Source organism: Fusarium phalaenopsidis, assembly GCF_050370095.1.
Source record: "Fusarium phalaenopsidis strain FUZ10S chromosome Unknown contig_32282, whole genome shotgun sequence".
Classification (NCBI taxonomy): domain Eukaryota; kingdom Fungi; phylum Ascomycota; class Sordariomycetes; order Hypocreales; family Nectriaceae; genus Fusarium; species Fusarium phalaenopsidis.
In genome coordinates, this window is record NW_028145415.1 from 269,522 (window position 1) to 293,035 (window position 23,514).

General features: G+C 50.1%; 7 protein-coding genes across 7 annotated transcripts; 3 read left to right on the plus strand and 4 right to left on the minus strand.

The window, feature by feature from the left end:
• Window positions 1-3,287: 3,287 nt before the first annotated feature.
• LRP88_01842 (uncharacterized protein) lies at window positions 3,288-4,598 on the plus strand (the record flags this gene model as incomplete). The annotated part of the gene is made up of 1 exon (XM_083238515.1): window positions 3,288-4,598. The coding sequence occupies one exon, from the start codon at window positions 3,288-3,290 to the stop codon at window positions 4,596-4,598; it is 1,311 nt and encodes a 436-aa protein (XP_083105623.1).
• Window positions 4,599-8,788: 4,190 nt separating this feature from the next.
• On the minus strand, window positions 8,789-9,364 carry LRP88_01843 (cysteine hydrolase family protein; the record flags this gene model as incomplete). Its single annotated transcript, XM_083238516.1, has 1 exon — window positions 8,789-9,364. One exon carries the CDS (start codon window positions 9,362-9,364, stop codon window positions 8,789-8,791), a length of 576 nt encoding a protein of 191 aa, XP_083105624.1.
• Window positions 9,365-10,434: 1,070 nt separating this feature from the next.
• On the minus strand, window positions 10,435-12,471 carry LRP88_01844 (major facilitator superfamily domain-containing protein; the record flags this gene model as incomplete). Its single annotated transcript, XM_083238517.1, has 8 exons — window positions 10,435-10,560; window positions 10,613-10,824; window positions 10,876-11,296; window positions 11,393-11,664; window positions 11,714-11,778; window positions 11,871-12,066; window positions 12,134-12,180; window positions 12,317-12,471. 8 exons carry the CDS (start codon window positions 12,469-12,471, stop codon window positions 10,435-10,437), a joined length of 1,494 nt encoding a protein of 497 aa, XP_083105625.1.
• Window positions 12,472-12,887: 416 nt separating this feature from the next.
• Window positions 12,888-14,447, minus strand: LRP88_01845 (uncharacterized protein; the record flags this gene model as incomplete). The annotated part of the gene is made up of 1 exon (XM_083238518.1): window positions 12,888-14,447. The coding sequence occupies one exon, from the start codon at window positions 14,445-14,447 to the stop codon at window positions 12,888-12,890; it is 1,560 nt and encodes a 519-aa protein (XP_083105626.1).
• A 953-nt stretch (window positions 14,448-15,400) lies between these two features.
• Window positions 15,401-15,937, plus strand: LRP88_01846 (uncharacterized protein; the record flags this gene model as incomplete). The annotated part of the gene is made up of 1 exon (XM_083238519.1): window positions 15,401-15,937. The coding sequence occupies one exon, from the start codon at window positions 15,401-15,403 to the stop codon at window positions 15,935-15,937; it is 537 nt and encodes a 178-aa protein (XP_083105627.1).
• A 2,936-nt stretch (window positions 15,938-18,873) lies between these two features.
• On the minus strand, window positions 18,874-20,665 carry LRP88_01847 (FAD-binding oxidoreductase; the record flags this gene model as incomplete). The annotated part of the gene is made up of 7 exons (XM_083238520.1): window positions 18,874-18,901; window positions 18,956-18,993; window positions 19,048-19,253; window positions 19,336-19,352; window positions 19,404-20,019; window positions 20,078-20,480; window positions 20,537-20,665. 7 exons carry the CDS (start codon window positions 20,663-20,665, stop codon window positions 18,874-18,876), a joined length of 1,437 nt encoding a protein of 478 aa, XP_083105628.1.
• Window positions 20,666-21,481: 816 nt separating this feature from the next.
• On the plus strand, window positions 21,482-23,164 carry LRP88_01848 (uncharacterized protein; the record flags this gene model as incomplete). Its single annotated transcript, XM_083238521.1, has 4 exons — window positions 21,482-21,606; window positions 21,685-21,986; window positions 22,054-22,481; window positions 22,532-23,164. 4 exons carry the CDS (start codon window positions 21,482-21,484, stop codon window positions 23,162-23,164), a joined length of 1,488 nt encoding a protein of 495 aa, XP_083105629.1.
• Window positions 23,165-23,514: the final 350 nt, after the last annotated feature.

The window sequence follows — 23,514 nt, forward strand, 5'->3', positions numbered from 1 at the left end:
ATCGCTTGCCTCGTGCCTGGGGGCTGGGCTTTGCGATAACAGCGAGTCACCTGCCGTGGCATGCCCAGGTGTGTGGAACCAAGTCACCCACTTGAAAACCAAGTCGCGGATCTTGATAGGGTCGATACTTCCATCAGGTCCTGATGTCTTTGCCAACTCTTTGATCTTTTCAGCGAGCGATGGAGTCTGTTGAGTCAGACCAATTATTCTCAATGCGGCGTCTAGTGTCCATTGAGGTGCGCGCTGACTCGGCCAACTCCGAGGATACATGAGCGCTATGTAGGCTTTATCCATGTCTGATAGCTGATAGTTGTAGTCAATGTCAAAGTCTCGGCCAGTGATGACTCCAGGCAATGGGAAGTGCATGATGCTTTGAGTGTCGACTTCTCGCAAGGATGTCATGTTCTTTAAGTTGTATGGATTGATGCTGACGTCCAGTTAGTGTTGTTTCGATGAGGCCGTTGACTGGTGAGTGAACCCACATATGCTCTTTGACATCGGCGTCGCCCCAACCTTGAGAGCCATAAAGTGACACGAGTGCATCGGCACCAGTCAAGGCGATGCCACCTTTGGCTGGGCATTGATGTTCGTGAAGCATGCCCAATGCATGACCGAACTAGAATGATCAGCAAGTGGAACAAGGTGCCTAACAAGGTAAAAACTGACTTGATGAAGTATAACGGCTTTCTCGGCTGCTGCCATTTCATTGTCGTTGCCGATACAGCCAAGGTTCATGGTGGCAGTGCGCGGCGCCGCCTTCAAGCAGTCTGTCCCGACAAGACTCCATGTCCCTTGATTTGGCGAAGGGTCAAAAGAAATGACGATGTCCGGACGAGTCGCGGAGTCCCTGGCAGCGATGAAGGAAACATCGCTGTACCACTCCCATTCCTCGATCGCGACTGCGACTTTTCGGTGCTGTGCCTCCGAGCCACGGTGCTCTCCATCTATCCACCCATACGTGATGGCTTGTTGGCCTCTGTTCCAAAGCTTCGTAGGTAGGGTGATCACCACGTTGTCGAGTTCTCGTGGCTGTTCTTGGTATATGGCTTCCTCGACAGCCGTCTTGCCTGAAGAGGGGATGACTGCATCTTTGCAGTAGGTTCGACCGATCCGTTCCATATCGCTGTGTACAGCAAGTTTGAATCAAAATTGGCTGGGTGAGTAAAAGTAGTGGAGAAAGAAAGGTGAAAGTGAGAGGGGAGGCCACACAAGAAGATAAATATCGTCAAGATGCAGGCTTCTAGACCATGCCTCACAGGAGCACAGCCTGCGCGCGTGAGAATTCCTGTTAAGTCCATAACACAAAGCGGCGATTGCTACCGCTAATTCTGTTATTGATTTAGTGGCCCGGACTTGCACTTGGTTCAATAGTTCCAGCACTAGCGATTTCGCTGTGGGTGGGTGACGAAATAACCAGAACAGTGAGAGTGTGGGCAAGGACATCTTCGGCATAGCAGCTTTAGGAAAGAATTATGAGAAAAATATGGCGTATGAAGAGGATTATAGTGTATTAATGCTCCAAGCCCTCTGTTCTTGTCATAGATATGTTATGATGATAATTGACCCTTCCAACAGCAAGATATTCAGCATCTCCGTGCTACTTCGTCTCTTCTTTCACCCAAGTTTGTGGCTTGGTGAGCCGAGCTGAAGTCTCTCCTACAATGGTTGGTTTCTACGCCATCAGAGAACATCGTTACTAAGAACCTAAAAATAGTAACCTGCGGGAGGGCAGAGTATGTTGAACTTGGGACCTGGAGAACAGCGAGAAATGGCGAATTCAGATCTAACCAAGAGAGAGATCAACTAGGTACTTTTAGCAATTAGAACTCACCTTGTTTAGAAGCTGCCCATCATCTAGAACAACAATCTCATGCTTATTATTCCATGTCGCAGTCCTCAGAGCTACTCGAGTCGTCCATCTCTTCAACTTCATCAGGCAGATACCGATGATTCCATTCCCACCGAAACTGTCTCGCACGGTAGTCCACCCTTGCCCAACTATCGCCCTCCCGTCGACCCTCAAACTTGACGTGAAACTTGTCAAGCCGCCCTCTAACCGTGCCGTCCTCCAGGAATTGTATCCAGCCTTTGTTGGTGTAGCCCGAATACGACTTTCTTAGAAACCTATCCCTTCCCCGCCATACGAATGGCACCTGGTCGTTTGAGGGCCCACGAGGGCGCTTTTCGAAGAATAGGAGGGCGCTAAAGTCTCCCAGGTGAAAGGCGCCCCGCATAGTGTCCCCGGCGGCGAAAGAGAGCAACAAGCTACACGGGAGATCAGGGTAGTCGTCGACTTGGCCATACTTGACCTCCCCGATAGTGTATATGGCGTCATATTTTCGAAGCGGTGGTATGTTTTCGATGGCTGTTTCCCGACTTTCTCGCGTGACTGGCATGTGATTGTTCTCCCTCTTGGTAATAGGCCCAGGCGTGTCCTCAGCTCCTCGCTTACGACTGTTTGTCTTCGAACCCTCGACACGTTCTCTGGCCTCCTTGTTCCTTCTGTTCCACTCCCTTAACAATACAGGCTGGACCTGGCAGAGATGCTCTGGCAATTCGAAGTGGCCTTCATTGAAATGGTCGAACGCCTCGGTTATCCAAATGAGGTTTATAAGCGAGCGGGTTGCAGGGGATATTATCGCATCGAGGACGTGCTGTTCAAACCAATTGGGAATATTGTTTTGCCTTTACCTTTGTAGCGAGAGAGGAACTAAAGCCTGAATCGGTTGAGCAGGGCCTATGAATGATTGGTACTGGCTCATGCCCAGGTCTCGTGGGCCGTCGAGAATGGGAGATTCATGGGACATGGTGAAATGGGTCTAATCGGTGGCTTTCAGCAATGACCGCAGCGTTGAGAAATTGGCAGATCGGGCTGTGAAGGGAAAATGACAAGACCTTATGGGGGATTTATAGAGAAGCGGTGAGAGCTGGGTGCAGGAGCAAAAAACCTAGTTAACAGAAGAATGAGTCAAAACCTAACGCCTCGGAATTCGTTCCCTTGGTTATGGAAACTTTGTTGTGGCCTTGAAGAAAGAAAGCGAAAAACCCGGAAACTTTAAATTTGCTTGTGAGATGCCGCCTTCTCGCTCCCCAGTGATGACATGACAGCATGACACTATTCGCGCCACACGTGCTGGTTCAAGGCGCGCCACTTTGGCGTTGTCCTGGTGCGAAGTGGACAGTGGTGACTAAGCGACCCGACCGTGAATGTTCACGCAAGCCCAGGCAGCAATTCTCACTTCCGTTATTCACGCTGCCCAAAGCTTCATGTTTACACCAAACCATCCATGATGACAGACGCAGCTCCTTCTGACCCCCTCGCTGGCCTCGACGACATTGACTGGGCCAGCTTACAACATGCATATGGCAGCGCAGAAGACGTTCCAGCCCTGCTGAAAGCCTTGAGGTTTCACGACAAGAAAGAACTCGATCAAGTTTACTTTGCCTTGTCCAGCAACATCCTCCACCAGGGGACTCGATACCAAGCTACTTCCTATGCGGTCCCCTTTTTGTACGCCTTGCTTGACGCAAAAGACACACCTCGTCGCGAAGATCTGCTCTACTACCTCGTCAACGTCGCCCTGGGCCATCCCTCCGCCTCCGTTCCGTCAGGTATCGAGATTACCAAATGGCGAACGCTTGTGGCAAAAACCCAGCAACCGAACTTTGCAGAAGACGAGAGACGAAAGAAGGACGAGTATATCGCTGCAGCTACCGATGATAAAGATCGCCAGCGCCGCGAAGACGAGTTCTTGTACAGGTTGTCGCCTGAGAAGATGGCAGAAAGACAGCTCAACGGACTGCGAGCCTATGATGCGGTTCGAGGTGGATTAGACTACGTGTATGAGTGTTTGAAGGACGGCAATCCTGACTTGAGAGCGGTGGCGACCTTTTGTCTGGGCTTCTTCCCTGAGGATAAAGTCAAGGCTGAGGGTGAGCTTTTGGCTCTTTTAGGTCACGAAGACGACGTCGCAGTCCGTGGCACCGGGTTGATATCGATTGCCCTACTCCAAGCTCCATCACCAGGAGATCTTTTACAGACCGAGGTGGCACAATACCTGAAAACAACTTTCAACAACCAAGATAACAATGAGGCATCCAAGTGGTCTAGCGCCATTGGCCTCGCGATTCTTCGGATATATGAGCCAGAAACTATCAACACAATACTCCAGGCAATCGCAGACGACAACTATCTGAGCATCTTGCAACGCGACCACTGCAAAAGATTCCCCTTTGCATATCCAGACTTGGCTTCGCTCGCTGCCTCAGTTCTTAAAGTCAAGGGCAGCGAGTTCCCCCAAGTCACTCGAATCACTTTATACCAGCTCGAGGGCTCCAAGGGGCAAACGACATGGTATCTCACAGAGCTGTTGTTGGAGTCAGCATTCGACGGAAAGCCTCTATCAGAGACCAAGCCATTCTCGGAGTTGACCGAACTTCAGCAGGAGACACTGCGAGCTTTGGTTAGACTCGACCAATCCACCTGGAGCTGGGGCAACTTTGTTCGGATACTGACACAGGGGGGAGTCCCTTCCACCAAGGAGGCTCTGGATGCTTACATCGATGGAAAGGAAGTGAAACCAGAAGTGCCAAGTTGAATAGACAGAACGCACAATAATCCAGAAAGCTGTTTATAAACATGTCTGATGATGGAGACAAGCCCTTTTGGCCATTTGACTCATACTGTCATCCACGTTGTGCCTTACGCATGGTCTGGCAGCTCAATCGTCTAGAATTTCTTATGCACTCCTCGGCTCCAGATGTATTGAACTGACAGCATTCACGACGTGATGAGTGGTCGCTGGGCCGAGAATAGCAAGGAGCGGAGTGTTGACCTGAACGGGGAACTGACAACAGAAATACATGCACACAGGGGCGAGAGAATAGTCTAGTAAAGGTCCAGTTCACTGAAGATCCTTAGAGAGACATAATCACAAACTTGTAAGAGTCGGTATAAAGACTATGGTAAGTAAAACATGTCTGTGGCACTGGTAACGTCTCAGCACTCCTACGTTCAACACGATTCAATTTTCCTCTCCGACCCTCAAAGCTCTTTTTGCCATGAGGTCCAAGGGCTCCCTCACGGGCCTTCTTGCGCTAGGCGCATCCCCTATGCCTCTGAGCGCGGAGGATAACGGGGACAACTAGGACATACGTTGTACCGTGCCTACTCTCGTCTACATGATTGTAAGAGCAACCAGGCCCACCCACCAACCAAACCCTGTTACTCCTAAAGGAACAGCCTTGCCGCCAGAATTGGATGATTCTGTCGGTTCACTCTCTCCTCTAGTTGATGTTGAGGTAGCCTCTGTAGAACTACTAGTCACCGCTGTCTCGGCATCCCCCAACCTCACGTTCTCCGTAATGCACCCCTTTTCCTCTCTCCCATAACCAGGACATGCCTCAACGCACTCTTCCACGGCATCGTAACTCTTCTTCCCGCTTGGAGTATCCATGTATTCCCCATAGCACTTTCTCGCACACTTCATCGCGTCGCAGGGTATGTTCCAAACGTAGTCCTCCATGAGCATGTACCAGGCATATCCTGTCTGGTTCTCTGGCCAAGGTTCGTCGTCCGCGCCCGTCAGGTTGAACCAGGTTGAATCGTCATGGAGACCATATCGTCGACTAACAGCAGTGCCGTTGGGCTGCAGGTAGAAAATGTCCCATCGAAGGCTCACTGCCCACCACGGACCTTCTTCACCACCTCTGCTGTCTGCACCACTATTGGGGATTGCGTCTTGCGGTATTGTGAGAGATAACTGGGTGACGTTGGTAGTGACGCAGGGCTCGAGATAACAGTAGTGAGTGAATTTCTTGGAATAATCAGAATTGGGGTTAAGAAAATCCAAGTCTTGATCACCGCCAAGGTAAATCCTCAGATAAGGCCAATCACAGCCAAACTCCCGGCCTGATCGGAATACCTTTCGCATGCCTCATGCCAAGCACTGCGTGACCAGTTCAAAGCGACTGAGAATGGTTCCGAGGCGTTGATGTGGTTCGGGGAGTGCATGACAGGTTCATCTTGGTCGAGGGCACCAAAGTAGGGCCCCCATGCGAGGACAGGCTGGGTCAACATTGCTGAGAGGGTCACGAAAGTGGCTGGTAAATACCAGGCTTGAGTCAGACGCGGAAAGGTCATTTTGACGGATGTCTTGAACGAGTGAGACCGGAGACACGTTCTTCAATATGGAATAATAAGATCTCTGGCAATGACTACCCAGGCAAGGAGCACCAACGCAAAATAGGCATAAATGAATGGGGCTCCACGCTTCTTTTAAGCTGTTCTAATCTGCACACTAGTCCATAACCTCGTATTCTTAGAGGGTGAGGCAAAACAAATGAGTGCAACGTCTGGGCAATGCGGCACAGGAAGGGTTATTCCGAACAGGGCAAAAAACAGTATCTTGGCAGTTGCCCAGGCTCTTGGGTCTACCAGCGACCAATTGAACTTCATGGAAACATTCGATTTTTCACACATGCGCTAAGATTTGGATGGCAGAGACCACTCATGTGGTCTCTGAAGTTATCCTCGGCCATTACCTATTAAGTCGGTAATGAAAAGCCGGTCAGTTAGTCTGTCAAGATCTGGAGTCTCCCCATTAATAACAGGAGAAGTCACGCCAATCGTGTGATGATTAAATAGCAAGAGTGCGTAGAGGTTCACTATGTCGTAGATACACCAAGTCAAACTCTCAGATCCACTTTATATCCAGCTCTCTAGCCAAAACAAGCCAGCGTCCACCGACACGGCAAAAGTGTGAGTGCTCACTCAAGAGCCAAGCGTCTTGTGCTTCTTGGCCGCGCGGGCACCACATATCTCCTCCAAGTTGTCTTTGGAGCCATGGTGAATTCTTCCACACCAGCTGATCCTCCTGTACCTCTGGTTGGCTGCCTTGGGGCAGATGTAGCAATCATGTTCAATGCGAAGCTCCTTACGGCAGACTTTACACCAGTAGTAGATCCTCATCCCGTGACACATTGCTCCAGCTTGGGTGCTTGATGTTCCAGTGTGCCCTTTTTCCGGTTGGTACTTGGTATGAGAACGGCTCGATAGCCCAGAAATGGTGCAGCTTTTGAAGGTGCAGTAGTGTGATGAGCAGGGACGAAAGGCTTTGAAGTCGATCTGGTAGTAAAAATCAGCCGGAATAAGAGATGGAAAGCTTTGGGGTTTTATTTGTGGTTGAGAGTGGAAGAATGAAATGGAATGCATTTCGTCTTGGTGGTGATATTGATACTTGCACTGCACGACTCCCTGATTCAGCGCTACAGGTATCGTGGCCACCTTCTACAATGAATCAACCTTGATTCATCGCCAATAATCTTCCTCCAGAGTCAGGAGAGTGCTAAACAGATGATCGATGAGCCTCGCCACCGTGTCATTTGGGCACTGTAGATAAGCCTCGCCCTCATCTGCCGTATTGTAGCAACTCTTCATGGGTTTTGCTTTTTGTATAGCCACCAATGGCCAATGAATCAACTTTCAAGGATGGATATTAAATCCTTTGATTGGATATGTCAAGCCCAGTGTGGCTCAACTATCTTGACACTTTAAGTCTACCAGCAGTTCTCTCATTCCCCTTAGTACAGTGGTTCAGCCTACTTATTCGCTGAAGAGATAGTGGTATGTCTAGGAAAGACCACATCAGCATCAGCAGCTTCGCAAGTCATCTTCGCAAGTCACCTATTACCAGTGGACAGCAAAGCTAGTCTATCTAGAATGAGAGACTCTCCCTGGTACTTTGAATCAAAGGCCCAAGACAGGATTGGTCACATCAATCCACACGGACCGTACACAAACCTCGCATCTTTCACAATAGCGTCAATTATCTCCAAGGTACATTAGGTCTATCTCTCAGATCGACGTCATTTCTCGACCTGCATTCAGACAGCCAAATGTGGTGTCTTCCTCAAGTGCGCATTTTCTTGCTCTTCTTCTCACAGACACTGCACATTTCATCCTTGTTGTCCTTGGAGCCCTGGCGAATGGATCCGCAAGACCCTAATCTCCCATTTTTCTGGTTAGATGCCTTGGGGCAGATGTGAGTGTCGTATCCGATTCGGAGCTGCGTAGCGCAGACACTGCACTTGTAGACGATCGTCAGGTCATGGCACATGGTTGCGGCTTGGTTTCTCCGATCTCCCTTTTGGCCCGATTCCTGCTTTGGAAGAGAAAGGCTCGATAACCTACAATTACGCAATCGCTGAAGGTCGAGACGTGTAATGAGCAAGGACGCAGACCTTTGAAGTCAATCCTAGAAGCTAACCAGTGCCGAGAGATGGGAGTCTGGGTTTAGTTTCGTAGGTTAGAGTGGAAGAATGAGATGGGCTGTGGATTTCATCTGCATCATGGTATTTATAGTTTAACCGACGGAGACACAAGTCACAGCTGCAGGAGTGGTGCTTACCATGCCTCTGCACAATATTCTTGTTTCATGGTTGATAACTGTCTCAAAGACTTGAACTATGTTGCAGATGCTTTCAGATAGCCTCTGTTTTCCGTCTCATGTTATCGGGGTTTGACAATACATCTCACCCTAACATATGTCATCGAAGCAATGGTGTCACGTTTTCCACAGTCGACAATGATTAAAGACTTCACTTTAAACACTTCGACAGGAAATCTCAGACAACCAGCGCTCATTTTCATTGAACTATCTGGGCCGCAGGTCTGAGTGGATCCGACACTTTCTCAGCTCCGCCAGTCCAACCCATGCTCTCAACTCCGTGAGTGCGGTACCATGATCTCTCAACTCCGTCAGGTCAGCGCAACACTCCCTCAACTCCGCTAGTTCAGTGACTCGATCCATTCTTTGGCCGAAGAAATGGTTGCCTGTCTAGGAAACACCTTTTCCGTCAACACCCGATGCACCTCTGGGTCGCGATCCAGACACAGGTCCTCCACAATAGTGATAACAAAGTCCAAGTCAGCAGCCTGTCTCAGAGTCGACAGGACTGCACCGCTAGTAGCTACACCCGCAAGCACCAGGGTATCGACCTTCAGAGTCCTGAGGACCACATCCAAGTCAGAGCCAGCAAAGGCCGAAGTTCTCTTCTTGGTGACGATAATGTCCTTCGAACCAGCAGGAGGAGCGACGGCCGGGTCAAATTCAGATGAGACGTGGCCTTCGGTAAACATCCCCTCTCCCATGGTAGATAGACCGCCCATGAACTTGTTTCTGGTGGCCAGGTCTTCATATCCTGATCGAAAAGCGGTTCGGACGTGAATCACTTGGACTCCGGCTTCACGTGCTTGCTGGGCAGTCTGCGCCACGAGTTTGAGATAACCCTCGCGATCAATATCCCCAATCATGGGGATGACGCCCTGTTGTAGGTCCAAGATGATAAAGGCGGTAGTGGACATGGTGGTGAACTGGTGGTTGTAGGTGTTTTGGTGTGATGGGAGTGGTCGTGAATTGGTTTTGACTGGTGTGAAGGTGAATGAGAGTTGACAATGCCACTTGCAAAGAAAATGCCAAGGCGTCTCACAATCACTTATATACTTAACATACCGTCTCCCCGTAGGAGTTGAGAGTATAGTCACGGGGTTAACATGGTTATGTCCGTCAGCCTCCTTCTGGGTTCTGAGTTAGTATTTCCTTGCTTATGTCCGGCTTCGGTGCCGAATCGGCAACGCTCATCCAAGTGTCTTCAAATAACGACGAAAATCCATAGAAAATTTGATGAGCAATCAATGTGCTCGCCGGAGTTGAGACTTCGGAGAGATCCTTTCACTGCTTGATTTAGCTGTTCTCCACTGGAGGATGTGGTTCAGTTTCGCAAATCAGACCTACCCTAGAGATAATCAAAATCCACAAAGCCAGTGACATAACACAAATGCCTCGAGCAGTTCCTAGCTTCAGCTGAATTTATGCCACCTATGTGGCTCTTTCCTAGTGATGGTGTACTCAGTACATGAATTTGGCCATAGAGGATGACTGAGACCGGTTGTATTTCTCAGGATGAAGAGGGCCGGCCCTTTGACACACGCGTGGTGGGCCCCCCCTGCACTGCAAATTTAGCACGCCCAGAAGGCCTACCCAAGCGAACTTTTGCAGTTATCCATGACGCAAGTGTAGACTCTGCAGCAAAACCATCCAACCCCATTGTGGGTTATCCACGCAAAAGAATCCATGTTGAGATACTCTCCAAAATCAAGCCATAGAGGACCTGGCTATAAATGAAGCCATTGATTCAAGTTTGATTACATTCTGCTCTATTGCGCTATGCCTTGAGCCCGAGTCGCTAACCCGACCAACTATCAATCGATCCTAATCTATATTGCATGCTAGCTTTTGTTTCCCTTTTAATACCTTGTTCTATATCAATCTGTAGTGTCGCTTTAGTATCGAACCGCCCATACTTTCAGTATTTGACTGTTCACGTGGTTGTTTTCGCCGTCCACAACGGCACATATTCCGAAGCATTCGTCACTTAACCCACTAAAGGCTCACGCTCTTCAGTGTCTTCTGCCTCTTCTTCGTGCTTCTCCACGAGAGTGCTTCCAGCGGGAGGAAAGTTGGAGAATAGAAGTACTCCCATGGCAAGCAAGGCGATAGCCTGTATCTGTCAGTTTCTGCGGACTCAAAGCTGTTTGGCGTGGTCTACATACCGCATTGCAGAAAAATGTGGCGTATGCCTTGCCAGCTTCGGCAAGACTGGCAAAGATGAAGCCGAAGAGGCCTTGGGTCGCGAGCCGTGCAACATTCTCAACGAGAGTGACGGCATTGAGGGCATCTGCACGTTGCGAATCGGGGCACATTTGGGTAATCACACCCTTGGCTGCGGGTGCAGATCCCGAGCCAAATGGAAGCAGAAATGCAGCTGTTCTGTCAGCTCAAAATCCAGGTTCCTCATCAGGATGTGAGTTCTTACAGAGATAAATGTGCCATGAGCGCGTCGCAAAGGCTGCTACGGTCGTGAGAGCTCCATCGACAACAAGACTCCACCGCAAGAAAACCAGGTCAAAGAGACAGCCATCATCCTCCTTCTTAGAAGGCGGAGCTTCATAGGGCTCATGATCCGCCTGCTCGCCAAGCGTAGCATCAAATTCGCCAGCCGATGTTGGCAAATGCTGTGACGCGGCATCGTCAACAACTTCCTCTGGCACCTCTGACAGGGGCTTGGACGAAAACCGGCGACGTCCCCATGCGATGATGGGAGGAAACATGAAGATGAGGAAGACACTCCTCATGAAAGCAAACTCAGACATGAGCCAGCCATTGTTTCCTTGATCAAAGTTAAAGGCCGCCGTAGCGTACATCTGGATCAAAAGAGGGGCATAGCCTGTGGCGAGCTGCACAACCTGAATTAGCAAATGCCGAATACGAGCGTGGTAACACGAATGAGCGGTGTGGGACGATGAGGGTATTCGGAAGGGTGGTCAACTCACCACGCCGAGAAAAATGCCGCTGCAGAGAAAGATGACGCCGTAATGCTTCCTGTATTTTCCATCCTTGAGGCGCAGTTTTTGAGGTGTGAGTACCCTGAGAGGAGCGAGGAAGCCGGAAACGCCTCGCTGGCCTGGCTTCTGGCCGTTGGACATGGACTCTGGGGAGATGTAAGGCAGAGAGAAGAAAACGTAGATACCCGCGAGAATGAATGAGACGAAGGCCACATCGAAAGGAGCTCTGATGTCAATCGCGTCTCCGATCATACCGCCGGCTGCTGAAGTCAGTGGCAGTCAAAGGTTATTGGGCCATCGGTGACTTACTGAGATATCCCAGACCCTGGCCCAGCATAATAGCTCCCTGAAGCTGACCAAACACCGCAGTGCGTCTAATAGGTTCAACAACTTCTCCAGCAATAATATTCACGACCAAGCTGTAAAGCGATAAGCAGAATGCCTCTCAATGTCCCAGGGTCCTTACATATAGCCTGCAGGTCCGCCAAGAATCGTGATGAGCTGAGTAGCCTGGATGATCATCATGCCCTCACTCTTACCAGCGACGACGCCAATGATTTGTGTCACGACTCGGATGGCCGGAATAAATATTTGAGCAAGCAGAGCTGCCTTTGGGCCAAACTTCTTGACGGTCCATCCCGCCACGAAGAGGTTCAACGTTCCTGAGAAAATTAGATAATGATCGCCTGTTGTACAAGAACAACTTACCACAGAATGTCGTGCTCATACCCAGAATACTGAACTGGGTAGCCGTTCCCGCCGTAATCTCATCTCGACTGCACCTATCGCCAGGCCCTTCATACGGCGGATGAGAATCATAAAACGTGTCACATGTCATCAAGTGAAAGACATAAAACAGCCTGTCTCAGATCAGTCCTCCCACATCCAAAAAACGCCGATCTCGACACTTACGGGACCTGCGTGAAACTAAAGCTCAACGTGATCAGAAACCCCGCAAGAAGGATCCGGTTCTCGACCTTGAAGGCCCGCTTCAGCCAAGACCCTACTCGGCTCTTCTTGGCGGGTTCATTTTTGGGAAGGAGGGGTGTCGTCTCATCGGTCGTCATAATTGAGGCACAGCTTGGTGATCAATGACGTGCAAAAGAATGCAGGAACAAGTTGTACAACGAGTGAGGCGAAAAATCTTGTGATGATAAATACGGCTGCATTCTTTCGCAAGAGGTCCATAATTGTTAAGAGGGGCTCGGCTTGCCGATTGGGGTATAGCGGTGATTGCACGGCATTACTCGGTTATATCACTGATGCATTTCCTTATCTCATGCCACCACGGGCAGAATTATTGTGCTTCGGCTTTGATGTTTCTGGAGCTGAAGTGCCAGTAGACTGCCATTAATATCACAGGTTTTCTGTGTCAGAATGACATGGCTAGCCATTGGTTGCAGGCGTAAGCTCTGACCTTCAAGCGACACTTGAGTGAGCCCGAATCCTTGCCATCTTACGGGGATCCTTTGCCTTGGAATGCTCAACTCCCCAGCCCAGCCAAACTCCGATCTCTCCGTGCTTCCTCCTCTGCTTCCGCCTCAAATCTCAATCGCCTCTGGTCCCACTCCTTTCGACGCGGCGTATTTATCCCAAAAAAGCTTGCGACATATACAAGGTCAGGACAAGCGTCGAGGAGATCATCCACGTCCGAAGGTTCGACGTCCTCATCCAAATTGACAAAAAGCTTGACAAGCTTCTTGGCCTTTTTGCAGCTCTGCACAGCAACCTGTCCCAGAGTGGTGCTAAGGTCCAGTTCTTGGAGGGTGGAAGAGTGAGAGTTGACGAGTCGGGCGATGACATCGTTGAGGTGTTTTTGCGCCTGAACATGGTCTTCCGAGTCCGTTGGATCTTCCACGTCTCCGGCTGAGACTGATACAAGGCGTTGTGGCGGAGATGCTTGACCAATGGCATCCAGATCAAGCGTGGAAATGGCGCATCCAAGACCGAAATCGACTTCTCGAAGCGCCGTCATGAAAGGCATAACCTGGACGACCCAGTCGGAAATCTCTTCGATGCTCCAGACACGAAGTTTTTGAAGGGTTGGACCCCATCTCTTGCAAGCTTCCGAGAGTTCATCCGCTGTGATCAATCTGCACCGTAACTCAAGCTCACGAAGAGAAGGGCACTGGCGGCTGAGATCCGACAAAAGGTCAGGGGTTTCCTCGATGAAAAAATCTTGGCCCAGAGTGAGGCATTGAAGATTGGAAGAGAGGTGCGGTGACAGGGCTCGAATCACCCACAAGAATTGGCCATGAAAAGTCAAGCTGGTCAGTCTTTGAGCGGCCTTGGCAAAGCGCTCATCTTTCAAGGACTCGTCAAACGCCTTCTGACTGGCTTCATCCTCTTGTTGTTGTTGGTCGCTTGTCCATTTGACATTTGTTGAGTACCAGAAGGTCTTGAGTCGTGGACATGCATCGAGTAGAGCCGCCATATTCATGACATCCTTGGTTGAGACATGATTCGAATCTTCGAAATCCATCCCGCGCTCAATAAGTATGTCATCGACATTTGGACATGCACGAACGATGTCGACGATGAGGTTGCCATTCTCGCCCTCGGCTTCCCATAACAGCCGAAGAGACTTCACCAAGGTCGTGAGATGAGGCTCGATAGCTAATGTGAATCTGAATCCCCACTGTCTCGTTATGCTGTCAAGGTCACGAGGGTGATTGTATAGGTAGGGCTCGGCGATGGATTGGAGTGTCCTGTTGGAGCGACAGAGCGCCAAGAGGGTCACCTGTCGCGTCATGTAGTCCCATTCAGTGACGTAATTGACGATGAGCTGGTAGATCTCAATAGGCAAAACGAGAGACAGATCACCATCTCGAGCACCTGAGTAACTGCTGAATAAAACTGGCAATTCATCCGTGTCCTCGACGTCAGCAAAGTCCTCTATGCCGTGATAGAAGTCGATGGCGGCACAAGCTCGGTGTTGTGCTTGCTCGTCATGAGGTTTCTCGCGGGCGACCTTATTCAGCAAGTTTCTTAGCCGAATGGCCTGGCGTCCTGCCAAGCGACAGGATATTTGGTATTCGGTCATGATGGCGCCGAGATGTGGAGGATGATGTTGCACGTGGAGCGCGTCTGACGGCTCTCAACAAGGGCCCGCATAATTACGTATACGCGATTTATGCTTATCGTCATTTACGGGTATGCAATTAAAGAGAGATCTCGATGAGGACTTGACAAAGGAACAAGTCAACACAACTGCTCTGTTCGGGTCAAAGATAAATCAAAGCTATAAGTATATGGAGAAATGTGACTTGATTGTGCCTCGATTGGTCGTCAAGCCACCGGTGCGTCGGTATCGTCGGTAGACCGAGTAGATCTTGCTCCATCCGCCGCAAAGGATGCGGAAAATCACAAGCTGCGGTTCGCTTCGACATGCTTCATTTTATACCTTGGCTGTGGATGGGAGTGTGAGACTGTAAGTCCTGTGACTAGTTCATGTGTTGAGTAACCGATCGAGAATGAGGGTATTCCACCGAGGCAATGATAGGGTGCGAAGTGGGACCAAGCCGGTATTTTCGAACATCTCAGATTGGAGGCCGGTGTTACTTGACAACGGAGCTTCATGGTCAATCATGGTGCTTGGTATAATACTCCGTAATATAGGCATGGATCTGCTGTTCAAACAATTTGAACGGGGGGGCAGAAATGAGATTGAAGCAATCTAAGCTAAATGTGGAATGTGGACGGTTGCTTAATCTGGCAAAGATGCACGAGGCGGTCAGCATTGGCTGAAACTGCCTTACCAGTCTTGAGAAATAGAAACTCTTTTAGCAAGATCGGGGACTCGGAAGACTGCAGGGGATCCCTTTCAGGAAGGTGATGGCCATCAAGCTGTCTGTAGGCAGTAAGATGACAACATGAATTAGGCCGATTAACTCGGACTGTCGTGTATATAAGCCTCTCCTTAGGAGACCGTGGCTGACGCCGAAACGGCCGCCCTCTTTCTTTAGTACCTACACCCTGTCTCTACTCTCATTAAATATGAAGATTAGCGCTATTCTCGCCCTCGGCGCCGCCATCCTGCCTCTTGCCAGCGGCGAATGCAACTGGCAAGACGTCGGAACCCTCAGCAAAAAATGGCGTCTCAGCACCTACAAGTCAAAGAACTGCATCAGCCAGACTGGCAGCTGGAAAGGCTCCGGCTTTGGCGTCCGATGTATTGACATTCCCAACAACACCAAGTCCTTCATCTTCACCGTCGGCAGTGGCTACAATCCTCTCAACTTGGAGGATTGCACCATCTTTTTCCAGACAAAGGGTAATTGTGGAGGCGATCAGGTTGGGAGGTCGAGGGGTAGCTGGAAGAAGAGCTCTATGAAGAACAAGGTAGCTGGAGCCTACATTCAGTGCACCAAGTTGATTCAGAAGCGCGAGGAGGGTGAAGGTTCAGCGGAGAGAAAGTTTGTGAGGGATGATAACGGCGATTGGTTTGAGGAGTTTGAGGATGGTAGGTTGGTCAAGGCTGATTTGGTGGAGGATGGCTTCGAGGGAGATGAGGACGAGACGGAGGAGGCTTGAATTCCTCCCAATGGCGGTACGGGGATCCTAGATGTTTGAGTACTGGTCGCAGTCTTGGACGTCGAAATCAAAGTTATACCTCACTTTGGTCTGGGTTCCTGCTCATCTACTTGGGCTATTATCGATGAGTGAGACCAGCAGCGAGGACCTATTGTCGTCAACTGCGGTCCTCTGAGTGTTTTATAAGCAAGGTTACCTCTTCACCTACCACTCTAAAAGCACATACGAGTGCTCAGCGTCATAGTCGAGTGGTTAACTCTTCCTTACTCCCGCTCCTATAAACTCTCTCTTCTCTCCGCAAACCTAAAAACCACTCTTTTTGGGATTTCATAGGTTCAGTTGAGGGCTTTATAAGTAAGGTTACCTCTTATTCTCCCACCCTAAAAGCACACACGAGTGCTCACCTAGTCAAGTGGTTAGCTCTCCTTACTTCCGCTCCTACAAACTCTATCTTCTTTCCGCAGACCTAAAAACCACTTTTTTGTTTAACCCCCGGAGTCTCAGTTCAATATCCTTTAAGGAAGTTTATCCTTTTCCCTCTCATCCTAAAAGCACAAAAGTGCTCGGCGTCTGGTCAAGTGGTCTTTAATTCCGCTCCTAAAGAATCTCTCTTCTTTCCGCAAACCTATAAACCTACCCACCTCTGACCAGACGCCCACCTAAAAAAAAAAAGCCATCCAGCTAAAAACCAATGTTTTTGCTGTTTTCTCTCTAGCTTGTTGTTTCTGTTATTTCTTGTTCATTGACCCCTAGATGTTCGGGTAAACCCTCCTGACCGACCCAATGTGTAGTGACACTAGGTATGAAGGATACCTGCACCACTGGACCATTATAGCCTCGAAAAACCAACATTTTCACCGTCTCTCATATTGACTATAGCTCACTCTCTTTCTTATGCATCAAGTCTTTCTCACCCACCATTGGTATCCCCCTTGCCCGTGAACATGGTGGTCAGCCTGTGATGAATGCCTCCTCACCTGGAGCGCCAAGGTTTTCAGTCCACGCAAAGGTGTGAAAGCTCTATCGTTTCTACGTTGAAGAGTTTTCCCAGCAGAAATTAAGTTGTTGGGCACATTAATCCAGAGGCAACCATCACATGATGCCACGTGAATTACCGTCTTGGTTAACTTATAACTACAACTTGTTGGCTGCTGACGGCCTCTACCTCTGTTTTTCTTCACCTCCTTCACACGCAACAACATCCTACGTCTTTGACGATTGTTCCGTTCTTCCCACTTTTCTGAGACTCCGTTATCCATTATGGTTGTCTTTCTCCTAGATGAGATCTGGGGATAGATCTTTTCACACTTCAAGGTGGTCCTTCAGGACGATTATCAGGACAGTTACCGCGATCTTGGGCCCCTCAAAACCCTCACCGCACTGAGCCTCGTAAACCGACGATTTTATCATCTGGCTCAGAGTCCGCTATGCCGAACAATCCTACTCTGGGGAGTAAACGACTTCTACTTTGGCGATCGTCACGCGCTTCACCTTCTCCTCGCTACAGCCCTTGCCAACAACCCTCGGCTTGGCTTGTCTACCCGGGAGATTTCCCTCGCCCATGGGAACCTATCAATCGAAGGTGCTCTCATAGACCTTCTTGGAGATCAAATTGGGTCGCTGAACATGTCTTCAGAGTTCATCGATCTACTGAAACGCGACATCATCTTTGAGCGGAAAGGATCTGGCGTTGCAAGCTTCCTCCTTGCGTTGATGCCACGTGTGCGACTGGTGGAACTCTATTTCTACAAAGAAATATCCATGTCATTACCATACCTGCTTGGTGGACGGCTCAGCCAAAACGCGTGCGAGCCACATACTGTTGCAAACCATCTGCACAGTCTACAAGAGCTTCGCATTACGGTCGCGCTGGAGCAGACCTGCGAATACATTGACTATTTCGAATCAATTCTCCTTCATCCGACCCTTCGAACGCTGAAACTGTCCGGAATCGAATGGACAGAAGAAAGGACCATGGATATGGAATGGCCGGATTACCCGTGCAATCTGCGAGAGCTGAATCTTGACAGGTGCATTGTGGATGCGTCAGCCATGAGGGAGGTCTTATCTCGCTGCACAAAGCTTGAGATTTTGACCATCGCTGCCGGAAGTTATGATGCAGCCGGCCAGCCTCACTACAGAAAATGGAAAGTGGACTTCTACGAGTTCGGAGACGCTCTTAGAGAGTTGGGTCAAAACTTGGTCAAGTTCGAGCTTGACACGTTCGTTTACCGAAAGCGCTGTGAGACGAGGGGCAAGATTGGGTCTCTTTAGAGCTTGAAAGCTCTCAGATATCTCTTAATTACTAAAAATAACTTTATTGGTAAGGAGGACGACCCGAACACAATCGCTCTGGCCGAGGCCTTGCCCATGTCAATTGAGGTTATGAACTTTAAGGAAGATGTAATTGATTTCCAGATGGGACAGGAAGTATACGGGTACGAAAAGATGCATGATGAGATTCACGGCTTGGCAGTTGGTGGTCAGTTCCCCAGTTTGCGTGAAATCACGCTGTTCGGCTTGGGTTTCCTAATAAACATCGATTCGAGAGGGAGGTTCCTGGGTGGGATATTGAGGATACCAACTGTCCTGTTGCTTCAGCATTTGAGTACGAGTACTGTACAAGCATGGAGCTGTATATGAAGCGAAGGGATGCCGGGTATGGAGGGGTGCAGAATATATAAATATAATACAAATCTGGCACAAAATGAGTCAGCGCAGGAGTCTATTCTGCATTATGATTCTTATATAATTGACTGAAGGACCTCATGGGAACACCATTAATGTTCTTTACCAAGCCCCCTTGAGAGTTTCGTTGTGCTTTTTGGAATGGAAATGGCATCCATAGTTACCCAGGGGCCACCCTGTTTGACCACTGGATTGATTCCCATAGTCCCTATTGGAGGCCTGGAGCGAAACGTCTCAAAGGCACTTTACTATCTATTGAACACTTTGCCTGGGTTCCTAATCACTGGTAGTCAGTATGCAGGGCATGAAATGGAGGATCAACCAACTCACATGATCCAGTAGGGATCCAGCACTCCTTTCAAGAGTTTCTAGTCAGATGGTCAACAACACAGTCAAAACCCTGCACGGACAATACGACTTACCATGACCTGGATAGTGTTTTGACCAACCTCTTGCAGCAAGGCATCCTTTTTCCCAATGCCAACTCCGTGCTCTCCGGTGCAGGTGCCTTCCATCTCGAGCGCGCGCTTGACCATGGTCTTTACCGCAATCTTGGCCTTCTCAGCCTCTTGAGGGTCCGTCTTGTTGTATGTGATATTCTCGTGGAAGTTGCTGTCGCCGATGTGTCCTTTGACGCAGGCTTTGAGGCCAAGAGAAGCGGCGTGGGCTTTGCTGTCTTCGATGATGTCGGCTAATCTACTCAGCGGAACGGCCACATCGGTGTTCCCTAGTGATGTGTTAGATCTTGTTTCAGTCAAGTGGATAGTAGATCTTACACATCTCCTCGCCATCCTGCCGCATCGCCATGAGAGAGTAGAGCGACTCTTTCCTCGCCGACCACAGCATTTTCTGCTCGTGCTCATCTCGTGCGAACTCGAAGGCAAGGGGGCTATACGGCTTCATGATCTCGCGAACCGTCTTGATGTTGTCATCAACTGTTCCTTTCGTGCCTGAGAACTTGAGAAACAGTGTTGGCGTCTCCTTCCAAACGCGTGGTCGTGTTGCACCACCCTCATTGACGATCTTCATCTGTGTTTCATCCATGAGCTCGACAGCGGCTACTTGAACACCTCTCCTGATAATGTCAGCAGCGGCGGAAACAGCACCCCGTAAGTCGTCGAAGGGGACTACGGCCACGGAGAAATGGTCTGGTACAGCGGCGAGCTTGAGGGTTGCTTCTGTAACGATGCCAAGAGTCCCCTCAGATCCTACGATGAGGCCATTCAGATTGTATCCTGCGCTGCATTTGCAGGGACGGCGTCGGGTCTTGACGACACTCCCGTCCGCGAGAACCACGGTCATGTTGATGACCCAGTCGCGCATGGTTCCGTAGCGAACAGCGTTGGTGCCAGAACAATTGGTGCCGATCATGCCTCCGATCTTGGCACTTGGAGCTACAAAACAGATCAGTCCTGGGCAAGGAAATACTGCGAGGACGAGAGTTGAACTTACCAGGATCAATCGGGAACCACAGTCCTGTTTCCTGCTTGGCAAGCTCATGGTTCAGATCCGTCCAACAGACACTCGGCTGCACAACAACGTCCATATCCTCCTTATTGAGCTTGAAGATGCGGTCCATAAATGCAAAGTCTATGCTCGCACCTCCGAAGGGAGCGCTGATGTGTCCCTCAACCGAGCTGCCTCCGGAAAACGGGATGATGGGAACCTTCCACTTGTGGCAGATGCGGGCAATGCCACTGACATGTTCGGTACTTCGCGGATAGGCCACAGCGACTGGTAGGGTATCGACGTTTACTGAAGACCATTCCGAATAGCCGTGTGCGAGGAGGTCATCTGAATCTGTCGAGATGATGCCGTCGACGTCGCTAAACAGGGATTGTATCTCCTCAATAGCCTGTAATCCTCGACATTAGCGCTGTCTGCCTGTCCACACTTGGAGGAAGAGGTCACCTTTTCCATGTCCTTCAAGGAAGCATAGTTAACTTGTGGTAGTCTGCGCTCGTCTAGAATTGGAGCTGCTGCTGCGTTACTCTTTGTTAGTGTTGATGCGCCATAGCCTAGCGCGGCTGCTATGGCCATCGACGCGACAACCCCAAAGGGGCTAATGCCTTGAGACTTGTTGGCCTGTGTTGACGATCTTGGGCCATTGTTCTCCGGTCGAACTGCTTGTGACAACCTCCGTCTTAGGAACTTGGGAGGTGCTGAGGGGATGCGGCGAGACACTCGAAGAGGTCGCAAAGAGGACGCCAAGATGGTTGATCGTGGTATCATGATGAAAACAATCGTAGAGCCCGCTGGTGATTGTGCGCTGGTTGTATGGTTCATCGGTTGGCTATATGTAGTTCCATATAGCTGACTTCCCATCCATACTCCAACTCCGGAGACGGCCGCCAAGTCATTTACCATTCCCGACCCTCAGATCCGAAAGATAGAAGCCCCTCGATATCGGTGAAATGATTGACAAACGCCGACGACACATCCAGGGACCTCCGGATGCGACATCCGAGGGCTACTCCAGTCTACCAGCCCCCATGGGGAGCGGGCGCCGTGCCCGAAGGCCGCAAGGTTCAGCTGACGATGACTTTTCCCCGCGTTTACCCCATGTTCCGAGGTCGATCTAACCTTCCTAGATAAGGTATTCCGGGGTTAGCTGTGGGGGAAAATAAAGGATCGCATCATGGGGGAAGGGAAGTTGGAGGCGTTCTAGACCAACACATCTAGGCTCTCGGACGCGACACCCGAGGGCGTCTTTGGAGGCGCCTCCATGATGAACGAAAGACTAGGTTAAACGATATACGATGCGTATATTAAACGAGATAGCTCCCTTTTACAATTGCCACCAACTGCTCATTCTCAACCCATTCTTCTCATCATCTCTACACTCTCATCTTGACCATGTCCGTCGACGCTGCCGAAAAGCAGAGGCAGAGCCTTGACCCTGCTTCGAAGCAGTGCGAAACCATCAACAATGATGAGCTTTACAACATCGACCCCGAACAGGCCAAGAAGGTTGTTCGGAAGTTGGACTGCGTCATTATGCCTCTGATGGCCCTTGTCTACTTCTTTCAGTGCAAGTCTCACGCTGGAATCCTGTAAAGTGGCAATGCTGACCTTTATCAACTTGCAGATCTCGACAAACAGTCCATCAACCAGGCTGCCATCTTTGGGCTTCGCGACGACCTCCACCTCACCGGAGAGCAGTTCTCCTGGGCTGTCTCCCTCTTCTACCTCGGCCAGCTCTGCTCGGAATACCCCGCGGCCTACCTTCTCTCGCGACTACCGATTACCCTCTATGTGGGCTGCACTATCGTCGTCTGGGGTGGAGTCAACATGGCCATGGCTGCGTGTCAGACCTTCCAGGGACTGGCAGCTGCGAGATTCTTTCTAGGGTTTACTGAAGGTATTTCCTCCATCGACTATAACGGCCGTCGAGATCACGGGCTAATCAACACTCACTCACGCTACAGGAACCGTATCTCCCGCCTTCATCATCATCACATCGAACTGGTACGTAAAGAGGGAGCACCCCATCCGCGTGGCGACATGGGTCTCCATGAACGGTGTCTCCCAGATTATCGGCGCCCTCATGATGTACGGAATCGGACAGTCCAACATTTCTCTTGCTCCGTGGCGCACGTTGTTCATCATCTGTGGTGGCTTGACATCCTTGGTGGGCGTTCTTTTTATCTTCATGATGCCGCGGGATACTTCTACGGCCTGGTTCTTGAACGAGTCTGAGAGAGAGATTGCTACTCAAAGACTGGCTGTTGACCGAGCGACTCGCGACCGGGCCGAGTTTAACAAGAAGCAGGTCAAGGAGGCTCTGCTGTCGCCGATGACATGGATCTACATGATGATGGGTTTGTGCATCACTTTGACCACTCCCATCATGAAGGTAACCTAAAGCAAACACCGTCTGAATGCCATGATGCTAACGTTCCGCAGTTCAGCGCAAGTGTCATCAACGGTTTCGGTTACAGCAAGCTCCATACAATGCTTGTCGGAATGCCAGCAGGAGCTTGCAACACGGCAACAGTCTGGATCGGTGCTCTCGTTCCACGAATGTTCCCCGGAACCCGAACCTACACCGCCATCGGCCTCTGCTTTGTCCCTCTTCTTGGCGCTGTCCTGCTCATGAGTCTTCCTCGTGAGGGCGCCGAATGGGGCATCGTCGTGTCCACTTGGTTGGGCGGTTGCTCGTCAGCACTGCTCAGTAGCTCAGCTAGCATCATTGCCAGCAACGTCAAGGGCAACACAAAGAAGAGCGTCGTATCTGTCGCATTTTTCATCGCTTATTGCGTAGGATGCATTGTCAGCCCTTTCGCCTGGACCTCAAAGGACGCACCCCGCTATACCAAAGGCTGCATCTTGAGCTTGTCATCCATGATTGGTCTCATCATAACCTACATCGTATTTGCTATTGTTGTCAAGCGCGAGAACGCAAGCCGAGATGCAAAGGCGGCAGATGGGCAGGTCCAATATGTGGTCGAAGGCTTAGGAGGCAGTCAGCAGGCTGGTGTTTCGACCGACTCGGATCTCACTGACGTGCAGGATAAGGGCTTCAGGTATACCATCTAAGACGTGGAGAAGGACTCAAAGACTTGCAAGTGGTTAAGTTTGATAAGTCATTGTATATTCTTTTCTCTCTCCCAATTACATGTTCATCATGTTCTTACAGACTGGAGGCCACCTCGCTTCATCTTACGCGACTCTTACATATATGCATATCCGATCGCACAGTCATCGTCTCGTTCTCCCCGTGAAGACGAGGCAGCTCACAGCAGCTCCCTTCCACTAACTTGATTGCAGCCTCCCTGCATTCTCTGTCCATATCTCTGTGCTATATTGGGCCCGCTGGGAATCACTTCCATGAGAACCTCACCAGACTCATCTTTCGGATATCTCCCGTGATACTTGTCATAGGAGCG